The sequence below is a fragment of the Melanerpes formicivorus genome, unplaced genomic scaffold (assembly GCF_026170545.1).
Source record: "Melanerpes formicivorus ecotype bairdi unplaced genomic scaffold, bMelFor1.0.p_v2 SCAF_12, whole genome shotgun sequence".
Taxonomy (NCBI): Eukaryota; Metazoa; Chordata; class Aves; order Piciformes; family Picidae; genus Melanerpes; species Melanerpes formicivorus.
The window spans coordinates 648184-669031 of record NW_027142364.1 but is presented as its reverse complement, the minus strand read 5'-3'; the positions used below and the strand labels follow the sequence as shown (position 1 = coordinate 669031).

Genomic DNA, 20848 nt, shown 5'->3' with positions numbered 1-20848 from the left:
TCTTCACACACAGTCAGAGGGAAGAATCAGCATGCATCCAAAGCACCTAAGGGCTGCCAGAATTTGCTTTGATTAATCTGCAGTGTTCTCTACCCACAGGACCTTTGCCTGACCAAGGCATCTGCAGTGGCAGCAGCAGCAGGGCAGACCTAAACCTCTTGTTTCACCAAAAGCCTGTGGCAGCCCCTAGAAGAATGCCAAAGCATCTGCACAACCGTGGGTGTGCTTCTCCCAGTCGCCAAGATGGCACTGCACAGCCATTTCAGGTCTCCCTGGAGTCACCAGGGCCTTGTCATGGCACAGCACTAGGAGCCAAGCCTCCATTATCATAGAATGGTTTGGGTTGGAAGGGTCCTCCAGAGGTCATCTAACAACCCCCCTGAGAGTCAGCAGGGACATCCTCCACTAGATCAGGTTGCTCAGAGCCTTGTTGAGCCTGACCTCCAGGGATGGGGCCCCAACTACCTCCCTGGGCAGCCTGTTGCAGTGTTCCACCACCCTCATAGTGCAGAACCTGTTCCTAACATCCAATCTGTATTGCTCTTCTCTCACTTCAAACCATTATGCCTCATCCTATCACTGCAGGCCTCTGCAAACAGTCCCTCTGCAACCTTCTTGTTGCTATTAGGTCTCCCCAGAGCCTTCTCTTCTTCAGGCTGAACACCCCCAGCTCCCTCAGCCTGTCCTCATGGCAGACCTGCTCCAGCCCCCCAGTTGTCTTTGTGGCCCTCCTCTGGAACCCTCTCCATCAGGTCTATGCCCTTCTTGTGTTGAGGACACCATAGCTGGATGCAGCACTCCAGGTGAGGTCTCACCAGAGCAGAGTAAGGCAGCAGAATCCCCTCTCTTCATCTGCTGGCCACTTTTGATGCAGCCCAGGATGTGATTGGCCACCTGGGCAGCAAGTGCCCATTAGCAACTCTGTAGATCCTCTTGCTGATGCTGCACAAGACCTCCTTCACCATCAGCTACAACGCTGCAGGTTTTCCCTTTGCTGCTTCCTTTTGGGTGGGAAGGGAATACATTTAGCTGCTCACCACACCAGAACTCTTTTAACCTGCCACTCCCTGGGGCTACCTCACTGAGTGAATAATAAGACCCTCCTGGTGCTTCAGCCATGTTCTCTCCCCTCACTTCTGTCTGAGTCACTCTCTATCCCCCAGGCTTCCCCACAGCTGGGTGTCAGATGATTTTGGCTGGGAGTCCTCCTTGCACAGTTGGTACCACCTGCTGTAAATTCTTCAGCCCTTGTTATCTCTGCAGCAGCTCTTGGCCTTGCAAAAGCTAAAATTCAGTGAAGAAAGAGGAAAGGACAGTTTGTGCTTGATGTTTAAACTGCAGATTTGTTTTCCAGAGACTCTTCAGATGGCTAGCTTCGATTACATGGTAAGAGCTCCCAGCATGACACCATGACCTATCAGCTCCTGCTGCTATCACCTGAAGGAGGCTAAACTGCTGGATGAGCAGTGGGGTAAACTGAAGGTGATGCCACTGACTGGCATGGAATTGCTTTGCCCCCAGGTGGCAGCTGCTCTGAGCTTGTGTAAATAAAAGTTCAGTGTAGCTCTTGGTAGAGATTAAAGCCAAGCTGCCAGGCACAAGGCAGACCCTGGGAGTTTTCTCTTTCTCCCACCGCTCTCACTAGCATTTTCAGGAGCACATGGTTCTGTACTTGAGGATGCCATCACTCAAGCAGTGGGGGAGGGAGCAGACAAGAGTTACAGAAACAGCTGAATTTATGCTCTGGTGCTGAAACAAGGCTTCTTTAAACTCACTGGAGCTGCAAGGCCTGAACATCCCCTGGGAAGGAAGAGCAGCAGTGCATTTGGATTGCTGCAGTCAGGAGGTGCAGGTGTGGACCCACACCGGCATGAGAGGTGCATCACAGCTGAAAGGAAACCTGCCTTTGGCCCTAGAGCCACACTTCACAAGTCAAACCCACTGCTAATCCAAACCCAGGGCGCACAGAAGCAAAGTCTTACACTCACTGTGCTGCCCAGGGAAGCCAACTAATTTCTAGAGCTGCCTGGTGAGGGGTAGTCACTGAACAAACACCCAAGGAGCTTTGTTTTGGGTAGCTTTGCCCTGGAATTACAAATAGCAGGTTTGTGCTGCTATAAGAAAACTCACCCATATGTTTTCTGCCTTCCTTCCCCTCCAACCCATCCAAGATAGAAGCTTCCAACCCAAAGCAGTGGGAGGTCAGGAGGGGGAGGGCTGTATTTATAGGTTAGGTGTGTTTTGCCCTTCCTCTCTGGACAGCAGCCACCAGGAGTTCAGAGATGCTCTGAGTTATCGTAGTATCTTAGTATCATAGTATCAGTCAGGGTTGGAAGGGACCACAAGGATCAGCTAGTTCCAACCCCCCTGCCATGGGCAGGGACACCCCACACTAGATCAGGCTGCCCACAGCCTCATCCAGCCTGGGCTTAAACACCTCCAGGGACAGGGCCCCAACCACCTCCCTGGACAACCCATTCCAGGGTTTCACCACTCTCATGGGGAAGAACTTCCTCCGCACCTCCAGCCTGAATCTCCCCACCTCCAGCTTCATTCCATTCCCCCTAGTCCTATCACTACCTGAGATCCTGAGCAGTCCCTCCCCAGCCTTCCTGTAGCCCCCTTCAGATCCTGGAAGGCCACAATGAGGTCACCTGGGAGCCTTCTCTTCTCCAGACTGAACAGCCCCAACTCCTTCAGTCTGTCCTCACAGGAGAGGTGCTCCAGCCCTCTGCTCATCCTCCTGGCCCTTCTCTGGACATCTTCCAGCACCTCCAGATCCCTCTTGGAATAAGGGCTCCAGAGCTGGAGGCAGTACTCCAGGTGGGGTCTCAGCAGAGCTGAGCAGAGGGGGAGGATCACCTCCCTTGCCCTGCTGGCCACACTTCTCCTGATGCAGCCCAGGCTCTGGTTGGCTTTCTGGGCTGCAAGTGCACACTGAGAGCTCCTGTTGAGCTTCTCCTCCCCCAGCACCCCCAAGTCTCTCTCCTCAGGGCTGCTTTCCAGCCAGTCCCTGCCCAGCCTGGATTTGTGCCTGGGATTGCCTCGACCCAGCTGCAGGATCCTGCCCTTGCTCTTGTTGAACCTCCTGAGGTTGGCTTGTGCCCACCTCTCCAGCCTGTCAAGGTCCCTCTGGATGGCCTCCCTTCCCTCCAGCCTGTCTGCTGCACCACACAGCTTGGTGTCATCAGCAAACTTGCTGAGGGTGCACTCAGTGCCACTGTCCATGGCACCCACAAAGATGTTGAACAAGCCTAGTCTCAGGACTGATCCCTGAGGGACTCCGCTTGTCCCTGGCCTCCACTGGGACATGGACCCATTGACAGCCACTCTTTGGGTGCAGCCATCAAACCAGTTCCTTATCCATCTAGTGGTCACCCATCACACCCATGTGTCACCAGCCTGGAGCCCAGGATGTGGTGCGGGACAGTGTCGAAGGCTGTGCTCAGCTCCAGGTAAATGACATCAGTTGCTCGCCCCTCAGCTATTAATTTTGTCAGCTGCTCATAGAAGGCCACCAGGTTGGTCAGGCAGGATTTGCCCTTGGCAAAGCCATGCTGACTGTTCCCAATCACCTCTTCACTATTCTTTTGAGCGAGTAGTGCCTCCAGGAGGATCTGCTCCATGATCTTTCCGGGCACAGAGGTGAGACTGACTGGCCTGGAGTTCCCTGGTCAGTAAGAATAAACCAGGACTTTGTAACAAAATCAGTTGGCATTGAACAGGCACTGTCTGATCTCCCCAGAAGATAAGAGCAAAATGCAGTGCCCCAGAAACTTGTAAATGACAAACAGGCAAGGGAAAGGAGATGCCTTTCCCCCCCAGGTCCCCTTTTTTTACACACAATTGTGTATTCAGAGACCAGAAGGTAGCTATAGACACCGATACCTTTGCAATTTCTCCTTGTTCTCTGCAAAAGCAGCAATTCTCTGCTCCCCATCTCTCAGTTTTATGTGTATTTGGAGACAGCCAAGTGCAGAATCTGTCCCTGCTTACAACAGTGGTGTCTTTAAAACTTCTTAAGGAATTTAATAGGTCTGGAAACTCTTAGTAGGGCACTAAATCCCCCATAAATCCTGGCAAGCTCCCAGGCTGCCCATTCTCACAGGGATACATGGCCCTAGTACAGACCCATTAAACACTGTGAGATCAAAGGTCTGCTTTAACCCTGAAATTATTTGATCCACCTTATACTAATAGCTTCAGTGAAACAGAGAAGAAGAAAAAAGGGACAAAGCCAAAAGGAAAATAAAGTGAAAATGGGATCAGAGAGAAAGCAAACCAAGAACATGAGAAAAGTAAATAGCAGTTGAAAAAGACTAAGCAGGAGGGAAAGAATGCTCTGAGATAAAGGGGAAGCCTTCCAGTTAAAGAGGACAAAAAGCACACTGCTTGCTCTGCCTGAGCTCTGTTAGCTAAGGGTAAGCAAAGACAACATTGAGATGCTGCTGCTGTGCCATCAATGTAGGTAGCAAAGCTGTGGGAGCAGCTCTGTCTCTGTTCAGCAGGGTCACAGCCTGCCGCAGCTGAGTAGCACAAGTCCACCCAGCACAGCCTGCTGAAGCCTTTGAGGCTGAATGCATGGCAGGTACTGGCTTTGGCTGCTCCTGCTGAATTGTCTGTGCAGCTAAAGCCCACACACCTGCACCTTTCTCGGGGCAGAAACATCTCCTAGGTCTTGATCTCTTTGTTAAAGCCACAGTGAGGGTGGTGGAACACTGGCACAGGCTGCCCAGGGAGGTTGTGGATGGCTCTTCCCTGGAGGTGTTCAAAGCCAGGCTGGATGAGGCCTTGAGCAACCTGGGCTGGTGGGAGGTGTCCCTGCCCACGGCAGGGGCTTGGAACTGGGTGATGTCTAAGGTTCCTTCCAAGCCAAACCCCTCTGTGTTTCTATGAAGCTTTCCCACAGGGACAAGTGAAGGCAGGACAAGTCCTTAATGAGGCCATCAATAGAGGTTTGTTCTCCCACGTTCAGAAGCTTTGTCCTTGCATATGCTAAGGTAAGTGAATGTAAACCATTGTGAGAAACTATTCCTTTTCTCTCCCAGATCTACTCCTTGCTGTGACCCGAGAGGGCTGGTTTGCACAGGACAGCTCTCACCGTGTTCTGACAGCCCAGAGCCAGGGGAGGTTTCTCTCCCCACCTTCCACACAGTGCTCACATTATGCAAGCCTTGTACTCTGCCATTCAGGACTAAGAAAAGACCAAAAAGAGACATTTAAGTCATGGAACTTGTTCAGATTATCTCATTGTCCGGGGATGTGGAGCCAGCTAATCTGTGACATTGAAACACAACTTATTTTCCTTGCAGGCTGGTGGGTTCTGTCAGCTGGATGGTGAACAGAAACTAATCTGGGGTGCAAGCAGTGAGAAAGAACAGGAAAATGGGGCTGCTGCCTGGCCAGGCAAGGTGGAACTCACTACTTGGTGAGTTGAGCTGTGGCTGATTGTCTGCCAGTGACCCAGACAGCACTCAGGAATATTTTCAATCCATCAGCCTAAATTTAGGCATTTCTTTCCTCTCATTTTGAATGCCTTCCAGCCTTAATCATCTTCTTGATTGTAACTGTTCTCAACACTCACAGCAAGCATGGCCTTTAGTGCTGGGCTTGTTTCTGAGGCTTGCAGGGCCTCAGTGGCTGCTTGTTCTAACAGAAGATGACAATGGAAAGAGCTGCACCCTTTGGCATGGTGTAACCTGGTGAGTGGCTGAGCCAGCCCTGACATTGTCCCAACCTGCTGAGCAAACACCTGCTTTAGGATCTGTTCTTCAAAGGGTTAGGCACTCCTGATAAAGGCTCCCCCCTCTATCAACAACCTCCCATGGTCAATGCACACTGGGGCATTGCAGCAGAATGCCATGGACGTGCTGGAAGGTGTCCAGAGAAGGGCCACAAGGATGAGCAGAGGGCTGGAACTGCTCTGCTGTGAGGACAGACTGAGGGAGTTGGGGTTGTGCAGTCTGGAGAAGAGAAGGCTCCCAGGAGACCTCATTGTGGCCTTCCAGGATCTGAAGGGGGCTACAAGAAAGCTGGGGAGGGACTTCTGAGGGTGTCAGGGAGGGATAGAACTGAGGGGGGTGGAGCACAACTAGAAGTGGGGAGATTGAGATTGGATGTGAGGAAGAAGTTGTTCCCCATGAGGGTGGTGAGAGACTGGCACAGGTTGTCTAGGGAAGTGATGGAAGCCTCATGCCTGGAGGTGCTGAAGGCCAGGCTGGATGTGGCTGTAAGCAACCTGCTGTAGTGTGAGGTGTCCCTGGCCATGGCAGAGGGGTTGAGACTGGATGATCCTTGGGGTCCCTTCCCACCCTGACAATTCTATGAGTCTATGATTCTCCACACTCCTGCTGTTCAGCAGCCAAGTCCCACCAGAATCATTTCTGTGCTGGCCCAGGGCAGCAATAAAAGGCCAAAGTGCAGACACCTGGAGCATGAGCTGTGGTTCACCTGATGGGTGAGGTGAAATAAGTCTGAACTTGCTGAATTCTGTTCCCAAGAAGGCTGCAGATGATACTTAGAGTTCCTTCCAACCCAAAGCAGGCTGTGCTTATACGAATCTAGGAAGGCAGGCATATCAATGGAAAAAAACCCTTTGATCACTTTAATCCACTGAAATAATTCATATTTGTTTCCCTGGCTGCTTTTCTGTACTTTTAACTTTCACCCTAAGATACCTAGAAGGAGACATGCCCCACGCCTTCCATTCAGCACTGATGACATTCACTACCAGCCTCCAGGGAAAGCAACCAGGTCTCTATTCTTCCAAAGGTGCCGTGGCTCTATGAACTCAACAAGAGCTGTGCTGAAAGATCTGCTCTCCAGACACACCCAGGCAACCATTACCCCAGAAGAGAAGTGGAGCTTGGAGAGGCAGCTCACATGAGGGCCCTTCTGAGGGCACGCTGGCACACTCGCTTCTGAAGCATCATTTACCCTACTCAGCTTCTCAGCCACACTCTAGTCAAGCACCCCCATCAGAAGAGCTCACAGAAGACTTCCCACAGCATCCCTCCCAGTTCCCAAGGCCAAGTGCAAGGCTGATTGTTGCCCAGTGACTTCAGACCACTCTGAGAATCTGCTCTGTTCCTATGAATACAATTTGTCCATCTTTCCCTCTTGGGTGAGCTTCCCTCACCCATTTATCCACAAATTTACACATCGGTTCTGAAACAGCCTCAGCCAGTGCCAAGGGCGTGGGGAAGCTATTCTGTGACCCCAGATCTCTCAACAGGGGCACCTCAGCAGGCATGCACCTTGGTGAGGCTGTATCAGAGCCTGGAGAGAGGACTTTGGATGGACAGCAGTAGTTGAAGTAGTTCCATGCAAGTCATGCCACCTTCCTGGCACCGTGGCTGGAGCCTGCCTTGCTCTCCAGGGAGTGAGGCATATTTTTCCCTGGAGCAAGTTCCCTGTGCCATCTGGAAGCTGCTCCAGATCTTAAAACTCTGAACAATGAGTAGTAGGAACTGGAAACTGCAGTGTCTGGTTATTGCTTTACCACACCACACCTCTTGCACCCTTGCTCTCAGGACAAGAAGTCAGAGACACAACACGAATGAGGCTGGAGGAGCACTCGGATGGACACAGACCCAGTTTTACTCCTCGCACTAGTGGCTACACCAACTCTGCTGCCTCTGGGCACTCTGCAACCTGCCCAGTCTGAGCCTTGGAGGATCCCAAAGCAGCCCTCTGTCCTTTATTTCTGCAGAAGGAATTATTTCCACAAATCTCAAGTTCATGTCCCCTGCGCCAGCAACAGGAGGGGACCTTTCACAAGCCCACAGCACAGCTTCCAGGCTAAAGCCCTCTGCAGAGCAGAGTAGAGCTGGTCACACAACAACTCCTGGATAGCCAAATCATCTGTAAACTATGGAATGGATCCAAAAACCTGTGCTCCTTTGGTTTTTGTTAGCTTTAATTATCTTGCACAGGCACACCAGGCATTAGGATTCAGCTTCAAACAGTGCTGTGGTCCAATGTACTCCAAGGCTTCATCTCATTGTCTAGCAGGATCCAGCTGCTAGCATTTTGCCTGGAGGAATACAGAGCAAGCACTTGATTCACAAGTTCCTAACTCAAAATACTATCCACATTGACTCCAGCAGCAGCAGAGGAGCGATGGTGCCCCTGTACTCATCTCTGGTAAGGCCAGAGCCTGAGTGCTGGGTTCAGCTGTGGGCACCACAGCACAGGAAAGACATTGAGGTCCTGAAGCATGTCCATAGAAGAGCAATGAGGCTGGGGAGGGGTTTGGAGGCCATGTCCTGCAAAGAGAGGCTGAGGGAGCTGGGCTTGTTTAGTCTGGAGAAGAGAAGGTTGAGGGGAGATCTTATTGCTCTCTACAGCTCCCTGAAAGGAGGTTGGAGGGAGGCTGGGGTTGGTCTCTCCCAAGTAACTAGCAACAGGATGAGAGGAAATCTGTTTGAGTTGTGCCAGGGGAGGGTTAGATTGGACATCAGGAAAAACTTCTTCACTGAAAGAGTGGTGAGGGGTTGGAACAGGCTGTCCAGGGAAGTGGTAGAGTTACCACCCCTGGAGGTTTTCAAGAAGCTGTAGATGTGGTGCTTCAGGATCTAGTTTAGTGGTCATGGTAGCTGGGTTATGATTGGGCTCAATGATCTGAAAGGGCTTTTCCAGCCTCAGTGATTCCATGATTCATGGTCCCCACACACCTCCCTGCCCACAGCTCGCTCCTTGGTCAGTAACTACTGCTGACTCTCCAGCACTGTCTGTAAAAACACACTCCCAAACACACCCCACATCATCAGCATCTCTCCACCACCACACAAGCCCTTGCCTGGCACCTCGCCCCACTTCCCAGCCACAAGGCTCTCTGGCAACCTCCAGCTCTGCAGTACAGACAAATAGGAAATTGCCACCCCCAAGGCCTAAGAATAACAAAGGTGGTGACAAGGCTAAGAAAACACAAGCAAAGCTCAGGCTTTGGAGGTGGCATCAGCAGCTGGCTTCTCCCAGTGAGAAAGGCAGGCTTTCAACATGACTTGTGTCAGCAGCCAAAAGCACAAGTGGCCAGGCATGGCTGCAGGGCTCGCTGAGGGCAGCAATGCTGCTGGATACTAATGGTGACCAGTGGGGGACACAGCCCTGCAGGACCTCGCCTCCAGGTCTCCCTGAGCCAAGCCCCCACCCAGTTTCCCAAAGTCTGGAGCGACAAATCCCACCTGGGCAGGAGCTCTCCAAAGGGGTTCCTGTCGGGAACAACAACCACCATGGGCACTGCAAGGGGGAGGACTGCACTGACCTCCTCCCAAGCCTGCCCCAGACACCGCCTCAGCCACGGCCTCAGGTGGTGGTCACCACACCACTGCGCTCAGCAGGATTCCAGGCTCAGGCTGGCTAAAGTGGCTTGAGGCAGACTGAGGTGGGTTGAGGCAGATTGACATGGATTGAGGTGGACTGAGGAGGGGACTGAGGCAGGCTGAGGCAGGCTGAGGCAAGTTGAGGCAGGCTGAGGTGGACTGAGGTGGGTTAAGGCAGATTGACATGGATTGAGGTGGACTGAGGAGGAGACTGAGGCAGGCTGAGGCAGGCTGAGGCAAGTTGAGGCAGGCTGAGGTGGACTGAGGTGGGTTAAGGCAGATTGACATGGATTGAGGTAGACTGAGGAGGTGACTGAGGCGCACTGAGGCAGGCTGAGGCAGGTTGAGGCAGGCTAAGGTGGGTTGAGGCAGCCTGAGGCAGATTGAAGCAAGTTGAGGCAGGCTGAGGTGAGCTGAGGCAGGCTGTGGCAAGTTGAGGCAGGCTGAGGTGGGCTGAGGCAGGCTGAGGTGAGCTGAGGTGGGCTGAGGTATGTTGAGGTCTCTGCTCCTGGCTAAGTCACAGCCTGCTTGTCCTCACCAAAGCCCCACCAGAACAGTGCACCAAGCAGCAGGGCCACACAGCTGCCCACCTATGATGCCAATATCCAGTGTAAGAAGTGCTCCTTGTGGTGACAGCTCTGTGCAATGCAGCAATGCTGCACCTCTCCTGTGAGGACAGACTGAGGCAGTTGGGGTTGTGCAGTCTGGAGAAGAGAAGACTCCAAGGAGACCTCATTGTGGCATTACAGTGTCTGAAGGGGGCTACAGGAAAGCTGGGAAGGGACTTCAGAGGGTGTCAGGGAGGGATAGGACTGGGGGGAATGGAGCAGAACTAGAAGTGGGGAGATTGAGATTGGATGTCAGGAAGAAGTTATTCCCCATGAGGGTGGTGAGAGCCTGGCACAGGTTGCCCAGGGAGGTGGTGGAAGCCTCCTCCCTGGAGGTGTTTGCAGCCAGGCTGGATGTGGCTGTGAGCAACCTGCAGCAGTGTAAGGTGTCCCTGCCCATGGTAGGGGGGTTGGGTCTGGCTGATCCTTGAGGTCCCTTCCAACCCTAACAATTCCATGATTCCAGGTGGATGCTGGCCAAAGGCCACCTCACACAAGGCCACAGGGAGCACAGCCTGGGGCAGGGATAGCGCAGTGGGAGCCTCACCCACGGGGCAGCCTAGCTCTGGAGTCTTAAGTGCAGGCAGCTCCTTGGAAACGTGGTGTGGACTCCTTACATTTTGCCTCTCTGCAGTGGTTTCTGCTCCAGTTGTTGCTGGGGTAAAGGCCTCTCTGTGCTTGTCCTCTTTTTTATCCCCTTTGCATCACTGTGGCTCTAAAGCTAACCAGAAAAGTGTGACTCAAGCTTTGCACAGTCATATTTGCACAGGAAACCTTGTAGCTAATTCATCCAAACTCCATCCCTTCCCTTTTGCTTCTGTGTTTGCATTATTATCAGCTTTTGATGCTGGCTGCACGTGGCACATGCAGTTTGTAGCTCACTTTTCTATCCTGCTTCCTCCTCTGTTTTCCCCAGTTGCACAGCTGTGGTTGCCAGGATGGCTGCAGAGGAGTTCAGGAGCCCCCCAAAGCCTGTGAGCCTGCGTTGAGGGAAGCATTGTGTGTGGCTTTCAGGCAAGCTCAAAACCAGGTAAAAAACTAATAATGGTAATAATAATAATAATAATAATAATAATAATAAAGGTGATGCAGCTTTTGAGCATTTTATCAGGTTTGCAAACACCTGCAAATCAGTTCCACCACGAAGCCTGTCGACTAACAAAGACAAAGCTTTGTAATACAATACAATTAGGGCCTGAACAATTCAGGCACTGAAGCAAATATTTTGAGGCCTGGGATGTTTACTTTCCTGAATGAGAAACAACCCAGGCTTGGATTTGTGATAAACCTGCTGAGAAAACAAACTCACAAACCCACTCTGCTAGGCTTCAGCAGCTCGATTCTCTCGCAGTCCTACTGCGCTGAACACCCGTGGGGCCAAGGAGGCGAGGCAGGAGGCTGTCCTTGTCTTCTTCTGCCCACAACATTAGGCTTGACAGGGAGATCAGTGGGATTGAGATGGGTGGTCAGAATCACACAGGCAGTGCTAATGTGGGCAGCTGTTTGTTTCTTGAACGTTGACTTTGTGAGCTTTCCCAAAAGGAAACAGAGCAAGGCTCATCAGAGCTGTTTCATGGTAATGTGGATGAGTCCTAATTTCCTACAAGTCATCCAGAGGTCATCTTGAGAATAAGGTCTTGCTGATGTCAGTTTGGACCAACTGGAGGAAACAAGGCTGAACGGCTTGTTGGCTTCTCCTCCCTCGCTGAAGGATCCAAGCAGAGCTGTTGTGACGCAGTTTGTTTGCCTGAAGGCTGCCCAGTGCCTCTGGGGCTGTGTGTTCCGAGCTACCTATGGGCACAGTTCTTGGGGAAGCATCCTCCCCAGCATAAGGCCCAAAGAGGAATCCCAGCACCTGACTCACGGATCACAGGTCCTGCAGCCCAGTCCCTCTTTCCAAGCACGAGGTTCCACGAGAGCGGAAACTCTCGCACCGCCTGTCGGACACGTGGCCATCTTTGGACTGACAGACTGCCAGTCCAGTTTCTCCCTTTCCTCTCTCTCTCTGGGGTGAATTAGGCAGCTACATGGCATTGGCTCCCCTAAAACTTTTGGAGCAAGTCTTTTTCTTGCCATTTTAGCTCAGTTCACATCCCTCCCCATGCCTTCCCCTCACACACACACACATTTCTCACGCTGGTGTAGTTGAGGCTGTAACAAACCCACATGGGTTGGTGATGACTCCTCTAGGCTCATCTTGCTGACTGAGTTTCCTGTTGGTTTGTGTCTGGGTGTCTTTAAGGCAGCAGGTAGTGCCAGGGCTGAGCTGCAGGAGGAGATGGCTTCTTCTGGCAGGGGGGTTGGACTGGGTGATCTTTCAGGGTCCCTTCCAACCTCTAACATTTTGTGGTTCTTCTAGTAACTGGAACTGTGCAAGTGCTGATGCAGAAAAGGTTGAAAGTGAGAGATTTGTTATCAGTGTTGAACACTGACCCTGCAAAGGCTGTGCTCAGCACCTCCTGCCTGTAAGGAAATGCACTGGTTTTGTTCTCTAGACTTCTTGCAGTGCTTTTCTTGCCTGGTTTTGGTACTTTTATTGCCTCAGTGAATAAAACCTTCTCAGTTCTTGTTCCTTCAGATGTTTGCTTTGTGGAAGTGCTTCATTTGTAGAGCTTAGTCCATGCCTCATCTGCCTCCCCCACACACACTGCTTTGTCCCTGCTCTGTGGATCATTTGCTGTGCATTTCTGGAGAGAAGTCAGTACTCAGTTTTCACCTTTCTGAGAGCAGAGGAAGGTTGCCCCTCTCGAGCAGCAGAGATTTTAGGGTGAGGAGCAGGTAATAAAAGATTTCAGAAATGTTGGCTGCCATCCCTGCCTCGCAGGTCGCAGAGGTGCAGCAGAAGTGAGAGGAAGGACAGCAGCTCACTGCTGCTGCTGCTGCCTGCTGGGTTATTAGCAAAAATGAAACTTAATAAAAATGAAACTTCCTGAGAAGGAAACAAGTATCTCTTGATCTCTGGTGGGCTCGCAAATCTTCTGACAGAGCTCGGAGCTGCCTCGCCGTGCAAAGAAGCCGCAGCTGTCTCCCCCCTGAGAAGAAATCCCTGGGTGCGTGAGGCTGTAAGCTCTCGCAGAGGCTATGTGACTGCATCCGTGTGACAAAGGCAGCGAGTCTGCAGGGAGGCAGGCAGCGAACCTCGCAGACATGCAGCCGCTCGCCCTCTCCGTGCATCATCAGCTCTTTCCTTTTCTTGGACTGCCCGGAAAGAGATGAGGAGCCGCAGGAGGCGGGCAGGTGCAGGCTGCTCTCGCACTCCAGCCCGGTGCTCGCTGTCTCTTCGGCCCGGGGGCCCGGCACCCTCCCGCAGGGCAGGCAGCGGTGGCCTCCCGAGCCGCGGTGCCGCGCTGGGGATGGGGCAGCTCCATCGGACATAAGGCTGCTCCGCACCGCCTGTGCCGGGGCGGCAGCTCCGTCGTCCCCGCTCTCTCCCTAAGCCGCCCGGGGCAGCTTGGAGAGGTGCGGAGCGGGGCGGGGGGCGGGTGGCGGTGTTTGTTTGTTTGTTTCCTGCCCCATCCCATTTTTACGGTCGCACAGAGGAAGAAGCCTCCAGGTCACCCGGAGAATTGCTCGTCGGGCAGACAAGGGCTCCTTTGACTGCCAGCTGCTCGGCTCTGCGGCGAGCGGCCGGCGCGGCGAGCGGGGAGCGCCCCGGGCTTTGATGTTCCGGCGATGCCGGCTGCCCGCGGGCGGGCCGGGCGCTGAGCCCCGCCGGCGGCCGCCAGCCACCCCGCCAGCCGCCCCGCCAGCCTAGCCTGCGGCCGCCTGCCCCCGGGACCCGCTGCCCCGCGCCGCCTCCGCCCGGCGCCGCTCGGGGATGTGTGTGGCTGCCCCGCGGCCGGACCCCTCCGAGCGCCAGCTGGTAAGTAAAGGGACGGGGGACGACGGGGCGGGCACGGCGGTAGGACGCACGGGTCCCCGCGGGGGTTCCTGACCGTCCCCGAGTTAGGAGCTTGCTCGGCGGGCGCGCCCCGGGCACGGCGGGCAGGTGGGTGTCGGGGCGGCGAGCCGTCGGGGCGGGCTGCGGGACGGAAGGGGTCTCCCGGAGCCGCGCCCCGAGAGCCGCTCGGCTGCTGCGGAGGGAGCCGAGCGCACTCCCGGCGGGGCTCGGCCCGGCAGCAGCCCGCGGTGGCCCCGACCCGGCGGCCCCTCCCCGCCCGCCCCGGCCCGCGGCGACACCCAGCGGGGCCGGTTTGAAACGGCGGCGGGCGGCGGGCGGTCGGTACGGCGGGAGCAGAGGTGCCAGCCCGTGGCGGGGACTGGCTAGCGTGATGCCTCGGGGCACTTCGCCGCCGTCCTTACCACTTGGGTCTTGCTTTTACTGCGCCCGGGGCAGCGCATCTGCACAAGCTGCTGACAACTAAAAAGTATTCTTGTGACGTGCTGCATCTCCTGTGGAGCCTGCACTGAGCACCAGGTAAGCCACCAGCCCGTTTTTAACATGCAATCCCCAATCCCCAAAAGCCAAACATCAGCTTTAGCTCCTTGTGCCACCTAGACCAGACCGAAGCCAGGTCAGCTGTCTGTGTGCCCGAGCTTCAGTCGGCAGAGGGGAGCAGAGAATACTGAGAAATGAGACCAAACCAGAGTGCTGAGGCTTGTCTCTGCTTCACTTGCTCTCCTACTTTTGATGTGCTTGCAGTTAGCACATTAAGAAGCTTTTACCTGCTCTTTCTTAGTGCAGATGGGGGGGTGAGGTCTCTAAATAACTGGAAGCAAAAATGAGTCAGTGGGTTGCCTCTAACCATGAGGAAAGTTCTTGCAGGAACAGAAAGATTAGCTCACTTGGAAAAACTTAGCTGAGGGTGGGGAATGTATTTGCACATGAAAAGTGCAGTGCTTCTGACTGGTTTCAGTGCTCTAAAGGCACCATCAGGCTCAGGAGATGAGCATCCTTTCTTCACTTGGGCTCCAAGTAGTCAGAGACTCTGGGGACCGGTCACAAGGAACACTTTTTACTGACTCATATGACTGGAAGTGAGAAGGGTATGATGGTTGAATAGCTTTTTCCATGATCTGTGGTTTAATAGCTCACAGCTAATGCAAGGTGAGCTTCTCTCTGCATAGCTCAGTTTTTTACATGCTTCTGTGAGATTTCAGCCCTGTGTCCCACAAAGCACTTTGCTAATTTGACTTCAGAGAAAAATAGCAGCTCCTGAGGAAGATGAAAGCAGTTGTAGTGGTCCCTGTGGGTTTGGAAAGACGGGCTGGGCAGACCTTGCAGGATTCCAGCCCCAGAGGAGCTGTGCTTCTGGCACTGCCAGGCACTTCATGCCTCTTGGTGTCCAGGGAGTTGTGACAAATGGGGAGATGAGACACACCGAAATAAAATGTTCTCTCCTTCATTTAGAGGAACAGTGTTAGTCTGAGAGTGTCCAAACATCCCCTGAGACAGGTGTTGTGTAACACGGAACACAACATCTCTGCTTTACTTAGGACCATGCTGCTGAGTTATTTGACCTCTTTATTTCGCTTTAGTGAGATGTTCCTGCAGTGGAGGAGCTAGCAGGGTAGTGAGGTGGGCATCAAAGAGAGGGAGAAGTTATTGCAAACTAAGGAACAAGAGCTGGGCAGAAACAGAAGGTCCAGAGGCAAAGCAAAGGCTGGGCATCTGAAAGATTATGGCAGCTCAGGGAGACAAAGATGAATGCAAGTTTAAAATCATGAAGTTCAGGTCTCAGCCTCGGATGGATGAGGGACTGGGAAGGGTTCCCTTGCTGCTACTTCCAGACAGTTGTGGGGGAAATGGTGTGAGGAACACAAGAGGACTTGAATGGCCTGACCTACACCACTGGTTGACCTCCTTGTGAGGGAATGTAGGTCCCAATGGAGCTCTCATCTCCTTCCCTGCTGAATGGCAAGGGGCTGTGCTCTGCGGAGGTAAAGCTCCCCAGGCAGTGCCGGGAAAGAAGCTGTGGAGTTTCCAGAGTGAAACGCCGGGAGAGACACTGCAGTGTGGGTAGGAGTTGGAATCTGTCAGCAGAGGAGTGTCTGGGAGCAGTGGAAGAGGGAGCAAAGAGCCACAGAACAGCAGTGCTGCAAAAGGTGGCCAGGTTGCTCATGAAGAGCAGCAGAAATGGCATCACACAGCCTCCCACTGCGCACACATCCCATGGGGGAGCCGCGGGCTGCTCACACCCCCACGGGCTCTGCGTGCCTGGGCTGCCCTTGCTGCTCATTTACAGTGTTCTAACCTCAAAAGAGAGGCTTGGGCACACGTCTTTAAGAGCTGCTGTGAAGACTCACTATCTCCAGTGTGAATTTGACAGGCTCCCAGCACAGCCTGAATGCTTTTTCTATTTTTAGAGACAGCTGTAAAGCTGTAGTCAAGAATTGCTTACATAATAGTGTAAGAAATGACAGCCAAGCACAATGGCATATTTTGACCTTTGGCACCAGATAAGTAATTGGAAGATGAAGTTAATTTTTATTTAAGAAGGGAGCCTTGCTTCTTGCTTGCTTGTGAACTCCTGTACCATCATACCCTCATTTAACTGCACCGGCACCTGTTAGAGCTAGGGTTTGGCTTGCTGGCCTCCCTCTTCTGCTTGGTGGCCTCTTCTTCTGGGGGAAGACCACACTTCTGTTCTCCATAAATGACTAGTAGCGTGTGGTAGGTACTTGTGTTTCTTTGTGTGTCTGCTTGGGCGAGAGAAGGAGAGGATCCTTCATTTTGTGGCCGACATTCTTGTAAGGCTACCAAGAATTTGAAAGCCCACCCAGAGAATGTCTTTGTTACTGAGCAGCTGAGGAGCCACTTTCTAGTGGCTTTCACTTTTTTTAGGGTGTCAGGGAGGGATAGGACTGGAGGGAGTGGAGCAAAACTAGAAATGGGGAGATTCAGGTTGGATGTGAGGAAGAAGTTGTTCCCCATGAGGGTGGTGAGAGCCTGGCACAGGTTGCCCAGGGAGGTGGTGGAAGCCTCCTGCCTGGAGGTGTTTGCAGCCAGGCTGGAGGTGGCTGTGAGCAACCTGCTGTAGTGTGAGGTGTCCCTGCCCATGGCAGGGGGGTTGGGACTGGCTGAGCCTTGAGGTCCCTTCCAACCCTAACAATTCCATGATTCCAGGTGGATGCTGGCCAAAGGCCACCTCACACAAGGCCTTGAGGTCCCTTCCAAGCCTGACCATCTATGATTCTAACACCTATGCCTGAGTGTAAGCCCTGCAGTGAACTCTCCCTTTGCCTTTCAGACGCTGGGTTATGGGCAAATCAGAAAGCCAGATGGATATCACTGAGATGAATGCTCCCAAACCAAAGAAGAAGCTGCGATGGAGTGGGCTGGAAATCGGGCTGGCTGTGGTGGTGGTGCTGCTGGCTGTGGTTGCCATCACCATGATTGTTCTGTACGCCACCTACGATGGTGAGTGCCCTGCAGTCCCTGCCCGTGCCAGGGGGATTGGAAACAGATGATCATCTTGAAGTTCCCTCCCTGCTCAACCATCCTATGATCCTATGAACATGAAAGTATTCTAAGCAATGACAGGAAAATGCTCCAATAGGTAGAATCCAGTTCACAGGATCAGAGGATGTTAGGGGTTGGAAGGGACCTCCAGAGATCATCCAGTCCAACCCCCCTGCCAGAGCAGGAGCGTAGAATCCAGCACAGATCACACAGGAACATATCCAGATGGGGCTTGAAAGTCTCCAGAGAAGGAGACTCCACAGTTGTTAATACAGAGTAAAGAAATAAATACTGAGGCTGCACTGGACTGCAGTGCTGTCTGAGAAGAGCCTGTGCTGCATGGCATCTAAAGCTGCACTGCATTAAACAGGAAGAAAATCAAATCCTCAGCTCAGCTCAGAAGTTTTTGCCTGATAATAGAAGCTCCTTCCTTAGCCTGTGTATGAGATGAGATAATTAACAGCTGCTACATCATAGCCAGATTGCATCTTTATGTCACTGGGCAGTGGGACACAACCATCTGAAGAGTAAAGCTGCACTCACGCTTGTTCTTGCTGGACACTGACCCAAAACTGGCTTTTTTTTCCCCCTCCAGCAGGGACTCTCTAGTTTCATGTGTTCCTGCAGAGTTGTGGTAAACACAAAACATCTGCTTGTTGGGACTTAGCTGCTAGTTCTGTTTGTAATTAATGCTTCAGGAGGCAAAAAAACTCTGCATGAGGAAAGGTAAACTGCACCCCTGCAGATATGGGAAGGTCCTGCTTTCCCCTTTCACAGCCTGCTGCAGGACTCTTAAGTGAGTGTAGTCACACTGAGAGGTGTTGGGATTCAGCAGCCACCCCAAAATACTTGAAAGCAGTTCCATTCAAGGGTAAACACCCTGGGAATCCTTGGAAAAGAGAATACAGAGAGGCTGAAGTTTCCATGTGGGGTCAGACTGGAGTTGTTTCCAGGGCAATGCTTTGTTTCATTTTGAAGTGCTTCATAAATAATTTAGTTTAAGCTTTAGGTTTCAGTCTGGTTCAGGCACGGGATGGGAGAAATGCCATTCTGAAATGGCACCAAAAAATGAATGTCTCAAGTCTCAGAAGGAAACTGTTTCATCTCCCTGAACCTTGAGAGTGGAATGTCTCAGAACTTTCAATTAATTCCTCCCAAACCCTTGATGGTTCTTACTAAACTCAACCTGACTCTGCAGCTGCCTTCACTGCCCATCCTGGTTTTCTCCATTCCCCCCCCCGCCCCCCACCTTGATTATAAAGAGTATTTTGCTCCCCTCTAAGTGATTGATAAAACATTCCTTGAACACCTCCAGGGACAGTGATAGGTTTGCCATGAGCTGCCCCTATCAGCCTGGGAGGGTGAGGGTGGTGTCTCCATGCTCCTGCTGCAGCACCCTCCAGCCCTTCCCACACATTCCCCCTGCCAGCTACCAAGACTGCTCATGATGAGTGACCAGCACTGAATGACCTAAAGGGATGGAGATGATGGCACTCTCTAAAGCCTGATCCTACAGATGCTCACTGAGAGTGAGGTGCCCACTCCTCCCTGCCTTCTGTACACTTCAAAGTGACTGCCAATGAAAAGCTTCTTTGCAGCAGGCTTTACCATACTGACATCCAGTAAAAGATTAACCCTCTGACTGTATCCTCTTTCAGATGGGATTTGCAAGACATCAGACTGCATCAAATCAGGTAAGAATGAAAATGTTCACCTTACAAATGAATTTCTCTATTACCACCACGTAATGCTGCAGACAAGCACCCTGAGGCATGGGTGCTGCTAGCCCAAATCATTTTCTCTGCCTGTTTCTTCTCCAGGTGTAAAATCCTGTGATGGGATAGTGTCAGATCTTACAAAGTCATCAGGGGCTGGCTAGCTTAAGACTCAGAAACAAACACAACTCTACCTCCATCTTCAGAACATGCTTTAGGTCAATCAGAGGATGCCTCTTCCCCACCAGATTGAATTCCAGCTGAGGCCATGTCTCTGCAGACATGGTTATTAGGAAGACATTCTTGACAGTGAGGGTGAGGAGACACTGGAACAGGTTACCCAGGGAGGCTGTGGATGTTCCTTCCCTGGAGATATTCAAGGCCAGGTTGGGTGAGGCCTTGAGCAACCTGGGCTGATGGGAGGTATCCCTGCCCATGGCAGGGGATTGACACTGGATGATCTTGAAGGTCTCTTCCAACCCAACTCATTCTGTGAAGAAGATACATGGGAGCCATGGGAGACTTTGTAGGCCTCATTCAGACTTGCAGACATGCCAGAAACAGCTTAGAAAGGTCATTAGATGAGTTTCCTTACTGCCATGGGACTGCTCATTTTAGGCAGCAGCCAGAGCAGCTAAGTTGGTTGCCCCTCACACTTTGGTCCTGCTGGAGCCATCCACTGGTGAAGCCCCAGTGAAGTCCATGGTCTCACTGACTGCACAGTGTCATCAGCACAAAGTATCTTACAGACTGCTTTCAGATGGTCATCACTGTCTTCTAGCTACCCTTTCCAAGGTGGTTTGATGAGAATTCTTTCAGGTGGTCATCACTGTCTTCTAGCTACCCTTTCCAAGGTGGTTTGATGAGACTTCTTTCAGGTGGTCATCACTGTCTTCTAGCTACCCTTTCTAAGGTGGTTTGATGAGACTTCTTTCAGGTGGTCATCACTGTCTTCTAGCTACCCTTTCTAAGGTGGTTTGATGAGACTTATTTCAGGTGGTCATCACTGTCTTCTAGCTACCCTTTCCAAGGTGGTTTGATGAGACTTCTTTCAGGTGGTCATCACTGTCTTCTAGCTACCCTTTCTAAGGTGGTTTGATGAGACTTATTTCAGGTGGTCATCACTGTCTTCTAGCTACCCTTACCAAGGTGGTTTGCTGCCACCATGAAAGAGGTTCCCATAGATGCTATAATGCTCAAAAAGGAGGAGCAGTAGAAGGTTTGGAGAAATGAAAGCCCAGGTGAGATCTAAAGAGATGCAGAAGGCACTGACTCCTGCCTGTGTTATGACCTGCAGTGTTAGTGTTGATAGGGACAACCATCAGAAGAGGCTGAAGATCTGCAGGGTCTGTTAGCACTGTAGCACTAAGACCTCGCCCTGGGGGAGGCATTTAGGATCAGTTTGGATGTGCTGGTCCTTACAGAGCTGTAAGCTCTGAGTCCTGCATCTGTCTGGAAATGACTGAGTACAGAGAGCTCTGAGCAAAGCTGGGAAGGACCAGTTTGAGTTTAAATTGCAGGTAACTGAGGCAGGCTGTCCATGAATGCATTTCAGGCAGAACTTGCTGTAGGAGTGTTAGGCCTTCTCCATTAAATGATACCCAGAGTATGAAAAAGGAGGCTGGAATCACCTAGAAGTCTTCTCTGATATGGTGGTCACTGGAGAGAGAGAGTTGTGTGCTGCAGAGGCAGAACACTGTGACTCAGGAGCAGTGGCATCTCCTGCAGCCTTCAGTGCTCCAAGAGCTTCCAAGAGTTTGTCAGAACTGCAGCATTTAGTAACAAACCCAGATTTTAAAA

The 20848-nt window shown here is 52.2% G+C and overlaps 2 protein-coding genes across 5 annotated transcripts in view; one reads left to right on the top strand and one right to left on the bottom strand.

Moving 5' to 3' along the window:
* Nucleotides 1-20848, bottom strand: part of STRIT1 (small transmembrane regulator of ion transport 1) — a 221839-nt gene that overhangs the window by 133925 nt on the left and 67066 nt on the right. The gene's annotated exons all lie outside the window — the stretch shown is intronic.
* Nucleotides 13450-20848, top strand: part of MME (membrane metalloendopeptidase) — a 53839-nt gene continuing 46440 nt past the window's right edge. Inside the window, exons 1-3 of one of the 3 annotated variants that reach the window (XM_068144879.1) lie at nt 13450-13793; nt 17122-17291; nt 18992-19027. In XM_068144879.1, the coding sequence (XP_068000980.1) occupies nt 17132-17291; nt 18992-19027 (196 nt within the window). In that variant the 5' untranslated portion in view covers nt 13450-13793; nt 17122-17131. Of the gene's footprint in view, nt 13794-14161; nt 14349-16445; nt 16545-17121; nt 17292-18991; nt 19028-20848 lie in introns of those variants that run through there. The other 2 variants (XM_068144877.1, XM_068144878.1) reach the window with 2 other exon arrangements.